This window comes from Protopterus annectens, chromosome 2.part0 (assembly GCF_019279795.1).
Source record: "Protopterus annectens isolate FY-2018-M chromosome 2.part0, PAN1.0, whole genome shotgun sequence".
Taxonomy (NCBI): Eukaryota; Metazoa; Chordata; order Ceratodontiformes; family Protopteridae; genus Protopterus; species Protopterus annectens.
The window spans coordinates 1,322,178,102-1,322,197,795 of NC_056728.1; the positions used below are offsets into that span (position 1 = coordinate 1,322,178,102).

General features: G+C 40.9%; 1 protein-coding gene across 1 annotated transcript in view; it reads right to left on the reverse strand.

The window, feature by feature from the left end:
• The window catches only part of BEND4 (BEN domain containing 4), a 337,208-nt gene that overhangs the window by 194,642 nt on the left and 122,872 nt on the right, over positions 1 to 19,694 (reverse strand). Inside the window, exon 2 of the mRNA XM_044061514.1 lies at positions 10,289 to 10,855. Within this exon, the coding sequence (XP_043917449.1) occupies positions 10,289 to 10,855 (567 nt within the window). The remainder of the gene's footprint in view (positions 1 to 10,288; positions 10,856 to 19,694) is intronic.

Genomic DNA, 19,694 nt, shown 5'->3' on the forward strand with positions numbered 1-19,694 from the left:
TACTGGTCTGCTGTCAGGCAGGATACAGAACTTTTTTCAGCTAGCTCACTGTGTCAAACAGCAGCACCCAGCCCTGGATTTAAGAATCATTTGATGCCTTTTCCCATTTAGAATCTCCTCCTGAATAAACAACAATAGTCTTTATAGACCCACTTATGAAAACAAGCAAGAGCTATCAGTACATCCTGGTAGTCACAAATTATGCAAGAAAAAAATCTGAGGCAGTACCTCAGCACAGAGTCAATGCAAAGTCCACAGCAAAATAACTAGTACTGTTTTCTAGGGCAGGAATTTTCTAAGAAATTTTTACTGATCAAGGGACATAATTCATGTAGACAGCAATGCAAGAACTTGGTAATTTTTAACAGCCAAGGACATCAATACATATTCAAACAAACTGGTTAGTTGAACACTTGTCTTTACTACAAAAAGCTATACAGCTTGATGGAAAAAACTTGAACTGGCTGCTTCCATATCTTCTCTCTGTTGCAAGAGAAGTACCCCTAAACTAAACTAGATTCACATTGTTTGAACTGCTATATGGCACACAACTCCAAGGCTTGCCAGATACAGTAAAACAGACATGGAAGGAGCCAGGGCTGTCCTCAAGGATTACAACCCCCTTAGTATTACCTAAATAATGACCCCCTTTTGATTAATTTCACTTCAGTGTACATGGAATGTAAAGGGCAACTGGAGACAGCACAGGGCATACAACAAAAATGTTCATCTTAGAGAATACAAACAGAGATAAAGTATATACATAAGTAACAATTGCTGAAACTGTTTTCTTGGAAATCAGCAAGAATGCTTCGAAATTGTGAAGAAAGTGAAGCGAATTATAAGGCAAAACAATTGAGAAAAAGAAAATCCGGACAACTATACCACATACGTACATATTCTAAAGCCCTGACGAGAGTCTAAACTTTCTGTATTCAGTATGTTTGCACAAGATACTATTCCCACACCATGTTCTCTAGTCAAAAAAGGAGACGTATCAGTGTCTCAAAAAACACGAAGTGAAACAACTTCTACTCAGGAGTCAGGAAAAACAATGCATTAGAGTTGCCAGGGATGACCAACTTATTCCAACAAAACAGAGACTGTGTCTAATGAGAAGACTTGAAACTACACCAAATATCAGAATCCCAACATAAAGTAGGTACAAAAATGCTTAAGCTTGGGTACAAATAAGAATCCCAAAGTGAGGGGAACAGTCCTATTGTACTTATTCTCACGCATAAAATGTGTATAAGGTTTTACAAATACTTCAGAAAGTTGAACAGTATACCAAAATTTGATTTCTCTCACATGCCTAGAGCCAGTGAACTAGCTGAAACGTGGGCAAGGGTAGGTTTCTATCCACTATGGACATAACCAAAGACTACTGATAAAATCCACAAGCCCCAGAAGCCACGGAAAATGTTTTTCCACACCAAATGGACTTTCTTGAAGCTTGCTTTTTAGTTTCCAAAGAGTACAAACACTCCAGAAGCTGATGGACAAAATTCCTAAACCTCATACCAGATATGGGGCAACCTCCCTAAGACAATGTAGTCATTCTCTGAAGGCTAGGAAAGCCATTTCCCCAACATTCAAGTATTTCTAGATTCTCTGCATCAGGTTGGGTCAAGACATAGCAGAAGCCTGACATTTGGGTTATACAACAAGACAAAGGATGGTGAAACAGGCCACGAAAGTTGAAGCAGTACAAACCTGTTCCATGGAAACCACTGAAAAATAGGTTAAGGCTTGTTTTAGGGCTGGCTAGTTACCCTTGTTAAAGTATTCCCAACTTGCTACTACAGCTTTGCTCTCTGACTGACCTAATCAGGGGAAAAGCTCCCCTTGAATGAGGACAACTGAAGAACAAGACTTTAGGCAGCTAAAAGATATGCTGTACTTGGAACCAATACTAATAGTTCCATATTCTTCCAAACAAATCCTGGTACACAAGGGATGCCTCTGAGAAAGGAATATGAACAATCACATTTCAGATGGGGACAGCTATCTCATTCTTTACATCAACAGAAAGTCTTGCAATCCTGAAAATGCAATTCAGTTAATAGAAAGATAGTGCCTTGCCATTATATGGACCCCACTACCCTAAATTATTATTTTTTAGAAAGGAAAAGGCCCAGCAACAAGAAAAATGTTAACACCAAACACCATCCCTTTAACTTCAGAATCCGCCATCATCTTGTCTATAGTCAGTTAAGTATGCCTGATAAGTCTCAGGCCTGCAGCCCATCTGGCAGGGCTGGAATTGATGGCTTTTCACTGTGGAGTAGGCAGTGACTGGTCAGCTAGGGTAGCACATTGACAACTGTAAAATAGTGTGCTTCAGAAAGTCTGAATCAGGCAGAAAATTATGACAATGACAATAATAAGACAATTATGTCTTCATGGCAATTTTAAGGCAGCATCTACCTCTAGTGATACATCAGAGTGAAAATCCCTTGAGGAAGTAGAGTTCGTCACCTCTAAGACACACAGGACTACCTGAAGCATCCACAAATTGTGTTTAAAGGAAGAAGGCCGAATTGTTAAGAGACAGAGAAAGTGCCTAAGCCTATAATCCCCTACTCTATGCAAGAGTGCTACCATTGTGAGTACATAATGCAGATGGATCGAAAACCTGCAAGCATTTACTGTACAACTTCCTAGTTAAATTACTGTTTTATTCTTGGATAAAGATTTGAGTCAAATATGAATTCATTTCCTTGTGATACTGTTGCTTGTCTAACCATGCTGGCTGAATTAAGCACATTTTCAGTTCCTTTTGCTAAAGGACTAATGCAATTGTGTGTGCTGATGCAACCAGTAGATCAAGCCTGTTTACAGACTGAATGACTGAGCAAATTCCATTTGAAATACTACACAAGAGTCAAGGTGGTTTCAAAGGGTTTGGTTGACTGAAGATCTGATCACATTTTTTTTAAGTCATACCTCTCAACCTCTTAGTGCAATAAATGACGACAGAGCCTAAAATAATGGGGGACAAAGTAGGGGCAGATTTTTTAACATTGCTCTTATAAACTTAAAACGTTGCCAGAATAACAGAGTTTGTGTTATTGTGCATTTTTTTTAAAGGACATGAAATCTGAAACTCAAACATATGTCATTATTTAGTGACTTCAGTCCTCATTGAATTGCCAGAAAGCCACAAATTGTACGAGAAACAGCCCCCAAAAATTGAGGAAAAAAATCCAGACAGTTGAGAGATATATTTTGAGTCCTGATCAGACAATGTGTCAGGGAAATAGTGTAGTCAGCTTGCCCCTCCCTGAAGTATCTATGGCAGTTCTCACACCATAGGATCATAGGAGGGTATTGGGCTAATAGCCCTGGGGCCCTTACAAGTATAGCCAAGAGTCTATCCCCAAAAAAGAAACCTCATCAGCATCTGTCACCCCCGTCAATGAGTGACACAGGTGGAACCCCTGGGACAGATCTGTAGTTTCCCATCCACTCATCAAGGCTGCACTTGAAGAGGGTCAGCAACGTACTTTGTTTGACATGTATGGGGAGTCTATTCCAAAGATGGGGCAGCCTCTGGGAGACAAACCTGTCCCACCAGCAGGTTTTGTTAATGTTGCACATTAGATTTAGGCCTTTCAATTGGGTAATACACAAGGAGTTAGACTTGTAGATATGCAGCAACTCTAGCAGGGCAGGGTCCGAGATTGCCTTGTAGGCAAAACAAAGATCACCTTTGAGCAATCTGTACAATACCAAGTAGAGTGATAGGGATTTGAGCCTCTCCACATAAGATAGGTGCTGGAGGTCATGGATTCATTTTGTGAGGTATTTTTGTGAATTTTCCAGTTGGTCCAGGTGTTTAGAGAGGTACATACCAAACACTCACTTACTGGCCTAATGAGGGAGGAGAACAGAGAGGTAATAACCTCCTTTTTTCTGGATACAATCCCTTTACTTATGAGGTGAACCAAGTAAAAGGCTTTTCTTACCACTGCCGCTACATGATGGTCGAATGTGAGATTGCTCTCAATCTGTGTACCCAGGTTTCTCACCACAGGTTGTGTGCTTAGGGGTTGCTGTTGATGTGGTAAGCAGCAGGGGCAGTGACTTTGCCGAATGGTATGATAATACATTTTTTTGCATTTAACTTAAGGCCATGACTTTAGCACCAGTCATTTGTTGCTGTGAGACCCTCTTGTAGTATGTTAACAACATCTAGGGAGTCAATGACAGCACCCAACATACAGTCGTCCGCAAACTTGGTCAACCACAGGCCTTTTGTCTTTGCCTGGACCTCTGAGAAGTAGCTGTCAAGCAGTATGGGTCCCAGGACAGATCCCTGGGGAACACCACTAGTGATATGTGGGTCCTACTGGTGAGTCAGTTGGCCACCCACCTGATGAGACAGGGATTTATGCCAAGTTGTGTTAGCTTTTCGATGATGCCAGAATGGGGATTGTGTCAAAGGCTTTGGTGAAGTCAAGATAAGCTGTATGTACTGACTTCCCCTCATCCAGGGCCTTGGTGACAGTCTCAAAAAAAAAGTTAACCAGGTTCAACAGGCAAGATCTGCCCTTGACAAATCCAAACTGGGTGGGGTCAAGTGCTTGGAGATTGCCTATGTCCTTGTTTATGAGGTCCATAATAATATGCTCCATGGCCTTACAGATCAGACTTGTCAAGCTAATGGGGCATCAGTTTCCATGGTCAGTAGTGGCACCACCTTTGTGCAAGGGTATGACAATGGCAGATCTCTACTCTGCTGGAATGAAGCCTGTACTTAGGCTATGGTCAAACAGGGTGCTCAATGGCAGGGCTAGTTCTTGCTGGAGATGGTGCAGAATACAGCCTGGGATACCATTAGGTTCCATGGAAACTGTGTTATTTGTCTTGGATAGGGCCTTTAACACTTGATCTATGTAGATGTGAGGTGTGGGACAAGTATTGAGGATGTTGAATGAGTCTTTGGGGAGGGGGACAGGGGAGTGAAGTTTGCGCTGAACCTATCTGCTAGCAGGTTGGCTAAGTCAACAGGATCAGTGTAAGTGGTACCGTTAAAAACTAATTTGGAACATAACTGAAAAGGCTTTCTGGTTGCCCTTTATTTCAGAGGCTAGCTTTGATTCATAATTGGCTTTGGAGGTTTTCACTAGTGATCTAATTTGCTTGTTGAGGCTAAGGAAGGAGTTTTTCCAATTGGGAATTTGTGCCTTTTTACCCCTGGAAAAACGTTTCTTCCTTATGTTGCAAAGCCTCTTGATAGAGGATGTCCACCAGATAGGTATGTTTTTTCTTGAGGAGCAGGATTTAGTTTTGTTGGTTATGGCTGAGTCCATGCAGTTGTACAGGTGCTTGTATACTGCACTGGTGTACTGTTCAGCATAGTTGTCTGCATCCTCTGATGGGGGCAGTGGTGTGAAGCTACTGATACCCTCACTTAGAAGGTAGTAGTCAGCTTTTCGAGAAGTATTTTTAGCCTGGTTATGGCTGGGAGAGGGGGGGGGTGTTGGACAGGACAAAAACTTTGAATGAGACAGAACGTTGAGCTGATCTCACCAGAGAAGAACTTACTATGGGGGTGGTGCAGTGGTCACCCATGTTGGTGAAAACCAAGTCTAGAATGTTATCTCTTCTTGTGGGGATGACAAGCTGGTCTAGTGAGTTAGACATGATAAAGTCAAGGAATCCTTGGGTGACTGCATTAGAGGAGGAATAGTTCACCCAGTCTAGGGTGGGGTAGTTGAAATCACCAAGGATTAGGGTGTTAGGGGGTACCTTGATGGAGTCAAGTAGGTCCAGGTAGGGGGAGTGGGTGTCCTGAGTCATGAAGGGGTGTCTTTAGCTGGCTATAACTTGGATGAGTGTCTTGCCAATTGTCAGTTGCACCTGGAGTAGTTACAGTGCATCATGCTGGCAAACCAGTCTGGAAGTGTGCTGGTCTTTAATGAAAATACACCACCTTTACTCTTCCGGACCTCATTTTGGGTCAGAATGTGTGGAATGAGGTATAGCCTGGTAAGGCAGGGGTGCTCTCCGCAGCCTTGAACCAAGTTTCCATGACTGCACAGATGTTGGCATCTTCCAGTGCGAGGAGAGCCTCTAGTGACTGCATTTTCAGGTTAAGGCTCCTAGCATTAAGCAGCATGACCTTCAACTTGCTTTTTGACAGATCTTTTACATTGGAAGAGTTTTCTTTGGGACATTGCCTAAAAAGGCACACTCGGGGAGGCAAGATCCTGGGCTAGAATCCTGAATCCCAGGGGTGACAAGTGGAGGCCATCTCTGGCAAAGCATCAAGGCCTGTCAACCATGTAATTCCAGGCAGACAGATTCTAGATCCCCTTGGAATGACACCAGAAACTAAGCCAATTGTTGAAGTCAATTATTTTTTATTGGTTATTGTGGTAACATTCTTGGTGAAGGTAGGATGCTGTTTAGGGCTAGGGTCATACTTGCCTGGAACCCATACTCAAGAGTTCAATCATGTTTCTCTTCATATAGTCCAGGGGAGGTACATCTCAAGTCATTCACGCCAACATGGACAATGACAGAGTCATACTTGTACCTGCTGTGGAGAGACTTAAGTGTGTGCGTGATGTGGGGAATTCTGGCACCTGACAGACCACTGATTGTGACCTCCTCCTTGTTGAGCCTGGTGAGGGGGACATTGGTGTGTCTCACAATTGAGTCACCAATGACTAGTATGTTTGGTTTATTGTTATGCCTTGTGGACTTGTGTTGGTTTATAGTTTTGCTTTACGGGCTGTGTTTGTGAAACACTGGTGTGTTGTCTGCTGTATGTGATGTGTTTGGTGTTGTGTGGGGAATGTTTGTGTGTGTGTTTTGGAGGTCTCTGCTGTTTAGGTAAGTTTTTATTGAGGACCTCTACATAGGTGTGTGTGTGTGTTGTGCTCGACTATGTGATGTGGGTGGTGTGGTGTTTGTGCTACCAATCTCCTCTTTGTCAAGAGTACTGACTGTGATGTGAGAGAGCATGGAATCCAGGTTACTGATGTAGATGCATTTCTCCCAAGTAGAAGAATTATGTGCTAGGAGAAGAGGGTTGTCAGTGAACATGAGGCAGTTGCTACACTGTCTCAGTATGCCCATGTCGACCAGGCTGGCAGGAGAAACATGGGAATTGTCCAGACATAGTGTTCTGAAACTTGGATGGACTCACGGAGAGAAGGTTTTGATAAGAGCTTTTCCACAAGAGTGTAGACCACAAAAACCTTCTTAAATGTAAAATAACTGGCCTGAAGCCCAAGTGCTAAAATTAAAACTAAGAGGCTTACAATAACAGACATTTAATCAATCTACTAACAAGCAGTAATAAGTACAGCAGAATAAAAGCAATTCAACACTTAAGAGCAAGCAGCAAGGCAAAATAAGGTAATAAAGTAGGAAGAACACAATTACAGTAGAATCAGTTGAATAAAGTGTACATTTTTTCTTTTAGTCGGGAGGGAAGAAACAGAAGATAATTCAAGATTAAGAAACTAAGGGGGTTGGCCTTCCCAAATGATCACATTGTACTCAGAGTGAGCAAATGAGATGGAACTGGGAGGAGTGTCTAAAATCAAATTTACAGCAGATGCAAGCAATTCCAAATCCACCAAGTACAGTAAACTCTCACTTAACCGGAACTCAAGCAACCAGCACTCTCAAGCAACCAGCAAAAAAATAAAAATAAAAATCGAAGAAATACAGTACAATTTTCATGTGTTGCACTTTCTGTTTTCCTCTGCAGAAACATACTTTATGTTTTTAGAGTTTTAGAGTTTTAAAAAGGAAGATAGGAATAAATTCCCTCTCTCCCCAATCTGAGAACAAGTCAACCCAAACAAATAGTACAGGGTACAGCATTAGTCAAGCTTATTTTAAATAGTAACTCTCAAGCAATCAGAAACTACAGTTATCCGGCATCTACCAATCCCCATGTGTGCTGGTTAACTGAGAGTTTACTGTATAAGAATACAACACTTGGGCAGGATGGTGGGACAAAAAAAATGCAGACACAGAGACCAGCAATATCAATCAAATAAATAAATAAATCCAGCACAGTTTTGTTAACTATCACTGAAACAGATTAAGTGCAAAAAAGTACACTTATATAAGCTTTGTGTATCCAGACAGCTATCAAATTAGTCACAGCCAAGCCACAAGGAGCACTTACGATAGTGATATAGTCTCACAGAAATGTAACTCCTTATACCAGTAGTATAAAGGAAAACTTAAGAACCTTGAGCTATCGGATAACACAAAAAGCTGTGCTCACACCTTGGATAGGCTAGCTTCCCACTATGAATCAACACGATGTAATGTGACTGTTCAGCATACTGAAGTTGTATTCTAATGCAGTGCAAGTAGCTCAATACTGATACAATCAATCATACATATGTGTATATATGTATTTAAAATACACATCTGTACATATATGTACATACATGTATGAATATAACCACATCTATGTATGTATGCATGCGTATACATGATAATGGCCAGTCTGGCAAATGTATTTGATAGAAAACAGTCACCAACCACTGCAAAAAAATAAAACTGCTCTGCTAAAACGAGGTTAACACCAGACGAGAAAAAAAGTCATCAATATGACGAACAAGGAGGCTTTCTATCAGCAAAATAAAAAGGAAGAGAATAAGTTATGTCTCTTTCTGCATGTTTAGAGACAGCTATTGATTTGTCTTCTACTTTTGAGGAATAACTTTTGTGGCTCTGTTTATAACAACTTATTCAATATTTCTGGTATCTCATTTTTGGATATACAATTATCTATTACAGTGAGAAATTCCCACCCAGGAATATAATGCAGGTCTATAACCGATTGCTTCAAATTAAGTAGAAAGCTGCATGTATTAAATTATTTTTATAATATTCACTGTTGACAAAAGAATTTTGAAAACATTACTTATGCTGATATTGCCATTATTTAATTCAGTGATACTTATTTTTATGCTGATGACATTCCGGGGCCTAATTTTTATTAAATACTAATAATTTGAAGGCTGTCAATGATTTAATTCCATCTTATACCAATGAAGCTATTTAGATCTTTAATACGGTTATGAATAACGTCACTGACTGTTTTAAAATATTTAATAAGGACTCAAGTAGTTTAAAAGCAACAATATTGGCCAGTCGGGCTAACTGAGGCAGATATCCCAAGAAGTGAGGACTGCAACAGGGAACAGTGCGATGAACATCTTACAGGGGAACTTTCAAAGAAGAATTCACAGTACCTCATGATGAATTCAGACTCAGATGAAAAGTCCAAAGCTCCTGTCAGTTCGAGTCACTGCATGCCCTCTTCCAGGGAGCTGGAATAAATATCCAAAGAACCATCAAATAAAGGTGACACTATGCCACCCAGATGTCTATTATTGCCATGAGGATCTGAAAAGGGCTACAGGCTGAAGCAACAACATGAAGTCAGGTTGGCAGTTGTGGGGGGGGTGGGGTACAGAATATTTTATCAAAGATGAAACAAAATTTCAGCCTAACTGGAAGAAATTGGTGGGGCAGGTAAAGTCAGTGCTTCAACGTATGGTGCTTCTACATTCTTCCACAAAGGACAATGCCTAGTATTTATGGCCACCTAAAGTCATTACTCTTGTAGATAAAAAATATCAATTTATCTGAAGACTTTCTTTGCATGTCTAAGAGACACATCATAGATTATGTTCTTTGAGCAAGTGGCACACCTGAATCTGAACAAAGACTGTAATGCAATGTTTGCACTTGGTGGTTCATTACCTCCATGTCTAAGAGACACATCACAGATTATGTTCTTTGAGCAAGTGGCACACCTGAATCTGAACAAAGACTGTAATGCAATGTTTGCACTTGGTGGTTCATTACTTCCATGAAAGTTAGTGCCAAAAATTAAACAAACACAGTTTTGAAAAGATGGACATCAGGATTATATAAAGGTGAATTGCTCATTGAATTTTATATATATGACACATTGTCTTCGCCTCCATGCACACAGGCAGAGACAATGTCAACTCTAAATGGGGCTGCTGCTACTGATCTGTCTTGATGTTTTGTTTTCCTTGACCAGAAGTAGCATTTCAAACAAGTCTGCAAGGCTCGGAGAGTTCTTCAGAGACAGACTATACTTGTTACATGCCTTGTAGGCAGCTATCATCATTCTTCACACACATGTATCACTCAGCTGTACTCTTACACTAACTCATGCAGAGTTTGGGCCTAAACTGCATATGTATGTGAATGGAACAGGAATATACAAACCTCACAATGACAAGAGTTACAACAAACATATTCCCACCTGGAATGCTGTCTAGTTTTCTTCTGAGCTCCTCATTTTCTTGTTGCAATGATATTACTTCCTGTTCCAGTTCTTGACACCTTGGACAATAGCCTTCATCTTCCTCTTCTTCTGGAAGAGTAGATGAAGATGGGTGGCCATGGGATTCTGAGTTTGTTGGTGATGTCCATCCTCCCATAGTATGAACTGGAGATGTTGAAAGTGGATCCATGTCAGTTAAGTGGTTAAATTCATTTGATGATGATGAAGCACTTTGAGATGGAAAGCTGCCAGCAAGCAAGTAGTTCTGAAGAGAATCCGTAAAAACTCTTAAGAAAGCAGAGGTCTGTTGCTTCTTTAGTGCATATCTTTGTTCTGCATCCATACTGTCTGTTGTCCGAGACTGATTATGAATCCCTCTTCCAAGCTGACATTGGTCCTGCCTTCCATTGTAGCATCCACCTTCTTGTTTAATGCATGAAACCAAAGATTGCGAAGGGCTACAGTCCAGCATTTGTCCACCATTAGTTAAAAGGCTTAGTACTCGACTGCACTGCTGGGCAAAAGCATCTAAGATCATGCGACTCTCTGGAACAATGGGAAATATATGGTCAGGTGACAATGATATAATTATGACAAAAACAATCATTTCTAAGACTTATAAACACTTTCTGGTTTCAAGGAAGCTTTCAAAAAAACCTGGTCTTGCTGCTGTTACTTTAATTACTACTTTATGACAGTCTGTAATTTTAGGAAAAGAAAACTGCAAAAGTTAAAACAGACAGTATAAAGAACAAGTCAGCAAACAAAGAAAATGTTGTTTTACTTGTAAATAATATGTAACAAAGTTGCTAAAATTCTAAAGAGGTAGAGACTTAATATCTGGAACTCCTGCTGCTGAAATTACAATATCACATGCAGCAGAAATTTAGGAATTCTTGACCAACAACATAAAATCAGACGGGAACAAAAACAAACAAACAAAAAAAACCTCAAGTAATATGGGGCAATGCTATCAGATAAATGTGCCTCATTCTTAGCTACCACAAAGAAACTGACCACTGGGGTCTCAAGGCAAGCCTGTCCACTGTTAGCCTGAATGAAGGAAAGGAAGTGGTATGGGCAGTAGTCTTGGGACATACAGACAGAGTGGGTCAGAATTTCATCTTCTGTCCATGCATGCTCCCAGTCCCAATATACATAAATTTAGTTGGATGAAGTTTCAGGAAGGTGGGAGAAACTAATAATAACAACACCCATACATTAACCAAGTAGGCCCAATGGACACACAATTCCTTTTCAGGAGTGACCCAGGAGGAATGTCTAGTTAAGTGACTTAGTCAATGTCTCGCAATAAGCAAATGAGGGCTGAAGGAATCAAGTCTTGTACCAAAGGAACTACAGCTCACAGACTTAATCCTCTGTGACAATTACCAGGTAAGTAAATCTAAGTAAACTTGCAAATAAATTCTACAAAAGTTAATTCCGCAGCTCCAGGAATGTCAAATGTGAATCTTTTGTGGTACCAATCAGGGTTGCCAGACGTCCCTATTTGGGCGGGACTGCCCCGAGATCAGCAGCCTGATCCCGTGTCCCGCACTGCCGGCTTAAATCCCGGGCAGCCTCCGCTTTTTTTTTTTTTTTTTTTTGATTATCCGTAGACCGGTATACGGGCCAATCAAAAATCGCTAAACACGGAGCTTCTTGTGTTTAATGCGGAAGTTCCGCATTAAAGACGTGGAAGACCTTTTTTTTTTTTTTAGTCTTCACTTACAGTGAAAGACTTTTTTTTTTTTTTTTTTAGACTTTGTCCCTACCCTGGTACCAATCCTTTTAACATGGCACTTTTTAGAGCCAGTCTTGGAAATTATTTTCATAGTTATACCTCCCAATTTTAAAACAAATCAAGGACTGGCACATCAAATTCACTGCATAAAAATGTGCTGTCAGAAAAACAGAGTATTGCAAGGTAGCTGAACCACTCACCATGAGGACACATTTACCCACTCCGCCAAAACAGTGCTCCTAGATGGTGCAGTGTTAAAAAAGTACAGTTGTCTAATAAACTTAAACTAACAATTGATGGATGTTTGAATGATTACTGTTGTAGTAGCCATAGCTACATGGGTTATATCCTGCCAAGGATATAACAGCCATTCAGCTTCCAAAGTTTCAGGGCACCTTCCACACATGCAAACTATCAGGCAGCTCGAGCACAGCTGACTAGAAGACACATTCGGGCAGCAAGAGCTTTCCTGCTACGAGAGACAATGAGCCCGAGCCCCAAAAGGATAAAAGCTAAGAAGAATACAAAATAAATAGCCACATCCTGGCATAAACAACATACCAAAAAAGGGGGGTGGAGGCAATAGCATTCGAACAGCTACTGTTATGGTAAATTTACTTACACAACTGTACTATGTTCATCATAATAATCACTGCTGCAGTAGCCTTAATTATAATCGGCAGATTACTCTAGATCACTACACTTGGGAGGTGAAAGGGAAGGGGTCCAGAAGCCTCTGGAGAATGGTGCTACTAAAGCCTGAACTAGACTTAGAGAAAGAATCAAACTTATAGTGCTTTGTAAAAGTATGCACAGAGGACCAAGTTGCAGTTTCTAGAATATTTCTAGATTCCAACCCTTTCCAAAAAGCCACAGATAAAACCAAGGCCCTTGTAGTGTGGACCTTGACTCTGTATGGAATAGTTTTGTTGTAGTGAGTATAACAAAAGCTAATAGCCTTAGACACACATCTGGAAATAGCCTGTTCTGACACAGGTTGCCCCTTTTTACCTTCACAAAAAATAAACAATTGATCCAAAAATCTGAAAGATTTAGTTCCGTCAGGATAGTATCAGAGTTGTCTGTGAACATCCAAGGTAGAGTGTATTCTCTCTCCTTCATTTTTGGGTGAAGGAAAGAAAATGGGGAACACTTAGCTTAAAGTAAACTCAGATACCACTTTAGACATAAAAGGGATTCATTTTCAAAGAAACCCTGCCCCTGTGAAAAATGAGGTAAGACTGATTCACCATAAGAGCTTGCAATTCAAGATACTCTTCTTGCAGAGGTCAGAACAATCAGTAAAACTGTTTTCCATGTTAAGAACCTCAAATCAGCCAGGTTAGTGGGTTCAAATGGAGCAAGTGTTAACTTCTCTAACACAAGATGGAGTCTTGTCAGGGGTATCATGAGACTCCTTAGAAGCAATGAGGCCCAAAATCCTGGAGGTATTCCCTAGCAGTGACAGAAACCCCTAAAAATAGATCTAGATATAGATCTATTTTTTTTCCTGTGGAAGAAAAGCTCTTTGAACTAGCTGACATCCCAGAAACACAATCCCGTGAGGAGTCAAAATAGCCTTTTGAATTTTCTCTTGGAATCCCAGCTAGTGTAAGAGCATTCTTGCCTAAGAGTGAGCTTCCTGACCTTTTGAAAAATAATCTGCAAAGATAAGCAAGTCATTTAAAGATGTAAAAATGTGGATACCCTGTAGCCTGCAATGAACTATAACTGGAGCTAAACACTTTTGTGAACACTCCATGTGCAGCGGACAATCCAAAGGGTAAGGCAGATAACTGATAATATGATTCAAACATACAAACTCCTGAAGTCTGGATGAATAAGGATGTGATAATACTCATCTTTTAAATCTAGTGTTACCAGTAAATTTAAATAAAGAAGAGGTAACAGGTTGTAAAATGACATCATTTTGAATTTGGGCACCATCACAAACAGGCTTAGAAAAGAAAATCCATTTCTGGTCTCCAAGCATCTTCTTTCTTTGGCACTAAAACACCCTTGAGTAAAACCTCTTTCCCACCTAGGAAGGGGTAAATGGAGCACTCCCTTGGACATCATGTGATGGACAGGTTGAAATAAGAAAGTCTGGTCTGGAGGATGAGGAATTGCCACCTGGAAAGGAGGAATTTCCACCCACTACCATCTGTAACCCTGATAAATGATCTTCAAAACCCATGTGTCTGAAACTATTTGTTGATAAAGAAAAAAATTGAGATTCAGACTTTCTGGAACACAAAAGGGAAGGGGGTGCCAGGGAGGGAGGAGGAACAAAGTCTCTTAAATACTTGTTCTGACTTACTGGACTGTCCTAGGTTTCCAGAATTCTTCTTGGAACCCCTTTGTCATTTCTTCTTAAACGTCTGTTTACCTCCATTTTGTTGAGACTGTGTATTTTGTTTCTTATCAAAACTGGAGGAGGAGTTACAGAATCCCTTGGAAAATTCGGAAAAGGATGGTTGAAAAAATCTTAAGAGATTCCCTGTGTCAGCTTGCCCCTTTCATCACCTCTCCTGAAGCAGAAGGCCCAAAAACTCAATCTATATCAAAAGAAGAATTTAAAATCCCATTTTTGTCATAGTCTGTGAGATCCTGAGGATGCAGCCATGCAGGGCCAGTGTTACCATTTTGGGGGCCCCCAGCAGATGTCAAGTTGGGGGCCCCCTGAGCACTTTAGGTCTATGTATTACCTTGTCACTGCCACCCTTCCTAAGCAACATTTTAGTTCATACTGCAAAGTTTTAGGAGTAGTGCACACAGACTGACATGTAGCTACAGTACTCTTACATTACAACAGGCCTGTGTACCACACTATGTTGGACCATCTCACAAGGGGATATTTACGGTTACTGGCATTTAGTTGCAACAATGCTACATTGCAGCAGCTTTATGTACAGGTCTGGACATTGATGAAATGGCATCCTAGACCTACTGTTTCAGCACCCCACCCCACACACACACACACACATTCTTCAGTCTTCCCCTGCTTTTCCTCCATTTTGGGCTCCCCACACTATGCACACTACATTTTCTTCCTTTTTTTTTCATTTTGCCTTACTCTTCAGCTTTTTCAAGAACCACAACTTCCTATATGTTCTGAAGTGTGTTTTAAAGATTTTTTTTCTTTTTACATAATCTTTTCAACCAATGATGACTTAACCGAAATTATGATTGAGGAAAGAAATTATGTTGCTGTACAGCTTGAATTTTCCTTGCATCCTTTCAACACATCTTTCCTGACCAAGACAGCACGATAATAACCATTTAGGAAATAACTCAAATAAGCCAGGGCCCAGGAAGTCATGGGGTTATAGATGTTCTGGGATGTATTTTAGAGCATTTTCCCACCTTTTAATCCAGTGATGACCTAAAAAAAAGAGTAAGAAAAGAATTTCAGTCTTCTTTTTTTCCTTCAAGAAAGACACAAGTTGTACCCAAGACTTAATATTCAAAGATGACAAAAATGTAGCAACAGTAAACTCACAAGCTAGTTGTTATCTGGCTACACAAGTCCTATCTGGGAATTGCCTGCCTCCCTAACTACCCCCCCCCCCCAAAAAAAAAGACTTCCCAAGTATCGCTCTGGTGTTAGGCTGGGGTGAAAGCAGAGGTTCAAACTGCCACAGTCATGTATTTCAAGTGACCGCAGACATGCATATACATAGCATGCCTCCTCACTCCTCAACCCAAACTGTCAAAGGCAGCTACCTGTATGCAATCCTGAAGTGTGATTGTGAGGAAAGTGAAACAGTGACTGCGGTAATGTATTCTATTGTGTTGTTCCTAGACAATACCCTACCCCTACACAAGCCACAGTAACCTTCTTTGTACACCTCTGAGATCTGCGAGAAAAGTAAAAGAAAATAATGACCACATTGTCCTGAGTCCAAACACAAGCTATAATGACCTCATGGCCACACCTCTAAGTTTGACTGTGATGAAAATTGTAGTAGTAATAACTACACAAACCCCCCCCACACACACACACAAAACCTACAGCAGCTTCCTGTACACACACACATCCAAACAGGACTGGTGGCCATATCTAGCTTGTTCAGGTTAAAAAGCGTAATCAGAAAATTAATGCATTTTTTCTCCTCATTTTTCCCCAACCATCAATAGCTTTTGTGGGGCCCCAACAAAGTCAAGGATGATAAAGTGAGCCCCCTGTATCCATTTATATAACTTGGGGGGTGGAGGCTCCCAGGTTCTTAGAAGAAGATCTAAGTGTCTAAATGTTCTAGGACATATTTTATGCCTCACTTTTGGAATATAATTACTTGTTTGCTACATTTTTTACTGATACCCAGAAGAATAATGTACTTGTCCTCTAGGTGTGTGCACACAGATAAAAATCACTAACACCTTTTACACGCACACACATACACACAAGTATAAGCCATAACAATACTAGTTTTGTACCACTGCTACTGGCACACCAGATCAGTGACTGCTGTTTAGCAGTTAAACAGCGGGTGTAAGTCACTTTTATTTACCTCAGTCAGAAGTAATGCAAACTTGTCACTATCCCCGATTTCACAGACCTTCCCTGATTTTGCTCATAATTTTGCTTTGTCCTTCATAAAAAGTTTGATTTGTTTGTGAATCATTCAGGACTACGGACAGTCAATAAATCCACACATCAAGGTTTTATACTTATTGAGCAGAAAAATGCATGTTGATGTAAAATGTGTTATTCAACATGTCCCTCATTTTGAGCCTTTATTCTGTTATTACTGGTATTGCACTGAACTCTTCAGCAAATAAGTTGGGAGTTACATTATCTGCTCTTCTGTCAGTATTTATAAACCCCACTGTGTGAGAAAACCATCCCTGAAGATCAGAAGCATCAGCTGTTCTTAAACTCCAAGATGTGCATTGAGATCAGTCATGATGGGCTGACAATCTCTCTAGTGCTTACCTTGCCTATGTTCATTACCAGTTTTAGTATAACAGTCATATCATAGCCCTGTTCAGGTTAAGCAGCCTAATCTGGGCATTAATACATGTTTTCCTCCTTATTTTTCCCCAATCAGCCGTAGCTTTTGTGGGGCCCCCACGCAGTCATGAGTATTGCAGGTACCTATAGCTGGATATGTTGTTAATTTTAATGGAGAGAATATCCACCAGCAGGGTTTAACTAAGCCAGGGGCACTATGTCAGTGGTAAAATATTTAATAGAATTGTGAAAGCTGTTGCTTGATCAAACACTGCCACCATAACCAGTGATAGCTTTGAATTTTAAAGGAGATATAAATAAGAGTTATTAACAACAACAACAACTCACCTGGTTTATTAAAAATGCAAGATTCATGTACTAGCTTTTGTTGTTTTGACAGACGTTACAAAATATCAAGATAAGATAACTTGCAGTGGTTGGGGGCCCTCCAGGAACTGGGGGCCCCCAGCGACCACATGGTTCACTGGTGCCTAAAGCCGGCTATGCAGCCATGCAAACCTCCTCAAAACAGTACTGGTGGCCACAGTCCTTGAAGTAAGTATCAACAGTCATATACACCCTCACTGCATACAGTGAGCAGTGACGAACAATAAGAGAGAGAAACCTCAGTGTTTTCCCACTGAAAACACTAGAGCTAATGCTAAATGATCTAAGAGAAATAAATCCAACAGGGAGAAATCAGAAACTGAGATCCAAGGAGAAAACCATGCATCTGTCCTTTCATCCTTCTGACCAGATTTAGAATCTTGAATTTCTTCAGGAAAGGAAGTACTCCTCTTTATTTTATCAGAAACTACTTTACAAGAAGGATCACTGGCCTGAATTAAACCCTGAGCCAGACTCAGTAAACTACTCCTCTCTAAGGAAATTTGAGAAGTAGATACATGATTAGTTTTCTGCTGCCTTTTTGACAAGAAAGATGGGCCAACTGTTATTAGTGGCAACAGCAGCTTCCTGAGGGATGGACACAACATTCTGACAAAACAGGGGAGCCTTCCCCGTTCCCTCTCCCACGGCCAGACAAGAGTGGCTCTCCCTAACAATGGGAGACATGTTTGGCTCCCAAATATGCAAAAAAGACTAGAAGACTTAGGATTTTGGCTTAGAACTCTGGTTCATAGGGTCACAGGTGTTTACTAGGCTAACTACCACAAAGGCCTTTTTAAACCTAGCCATGCATCCCAAATTTCTGGCAAGTTCTGATACTCCTTGATAAGTGTAAGCATAGGCCTGGGAGATGAACCACTTATAGGTTACCTGTTTGCATCAGAGACATAGGTGACAAACATGGAATGAATTTCTGGTTTCTCATCCAATTGTCCAAAGTCCGCTTGAACTGGAGTACGGAATAAAAAGAAGTTATGTACTCACCACACCGTTTCATCTGAGTAGTTCTACTTCATTTGTCTTCAACCTGTGGGTCCTCGAATCAACATGACATGGCCGCATTTTCCAGCTACAGCTCTCAACTCCATGCTTCTCCCCTTACCCATAATGCCCCTGTCTCCCTTCAGATCGAGTTTGCTGCCTAACAGGCATCAGATACCTGACCAAACAGCACCTTATTCCCCAGCACAAACATTACAAAAGTGCTTTAGTCCTGACAGAACCAAAGATCCTAGCAATAAAGTACAGTTGTGTACACTTACCATAAATGTAGATGTTCGAGTGTATTCACTGTTGCAGTCATCACATTTGGGTTATCTGCATGCAGGTAGCCCTCAGCCAGCCTGAATACCAGAGTCTTGGATTCCTGCGTCGGATGGTGTCTCTTCCATGACGTTAGGTCGTCAGGGGTATAAAACATGCACCCGATGCCATTACATCAGTTTTTTTTGCCCCAGATGTGAGGTGCCCCCACAATGGGAAGCAATTATATGTTATGGTACCCCTCCAACAAAAAGCAAACACACCAGAAAGCTTAAATACAGCAAACAAGAAGGAAAGTTAGAGCCAAGAGAAGTCAGGGGTCTGGAGGGAGGGTAACCAGGACTGCAACAGTGAATACACTTGAACATCTACATTTATGGTAAGTGTACACAACTGTACTATGTTCTTCGTGTTTCACTGTTGTAGTCATCACATTTGGGTTGATTCCCAAAGCTAGGGAAGGGAGGAGGAAGTTAGAGAGCATTAGAGCCAGCTATTAAGCCCTGCAAGACTGCAGTGGCAAAACCAGCTCTGGACTTGGAAAAAATAGGCATGTGGTAATGCTTGGTAAAGGTATGTACAGAGCTCCAGGTAGCAGCTTCTAGGATGTCCCTGGTGGGGACACCTCTGAGAAAGGCTGTAGAGGTAGATGCAGCCCTGGTGGAATGTGATCTTATCCGTTGTGGGGTAGGTTTTCCATGGTGCTTATAGCAGAAATGAATGCAATGGGCTATCCACTTAGAAATGGTTTGCTTTGAAATGGCCTTCCCCTCTGCCCTTGCAGCAAAGCTAACTAGCAGTTGTTCAGATTTTGTCCTAATAAAATCTAAGTCGTCTGTGCACGCCCAAAGAGTGCAGTATTCATTTCCCTTTGTTTTATGGATTTGGGAAAAAAAGGTAGGCAAATGAATGGACTGATTTAAGGGCCACACTAGACACCACCTTGGGCAAAAAGAAGGACTGGTCCTGAGGAAAACCCTGTCTGCATGGAAGATAATGAAGGGCTCCACTGC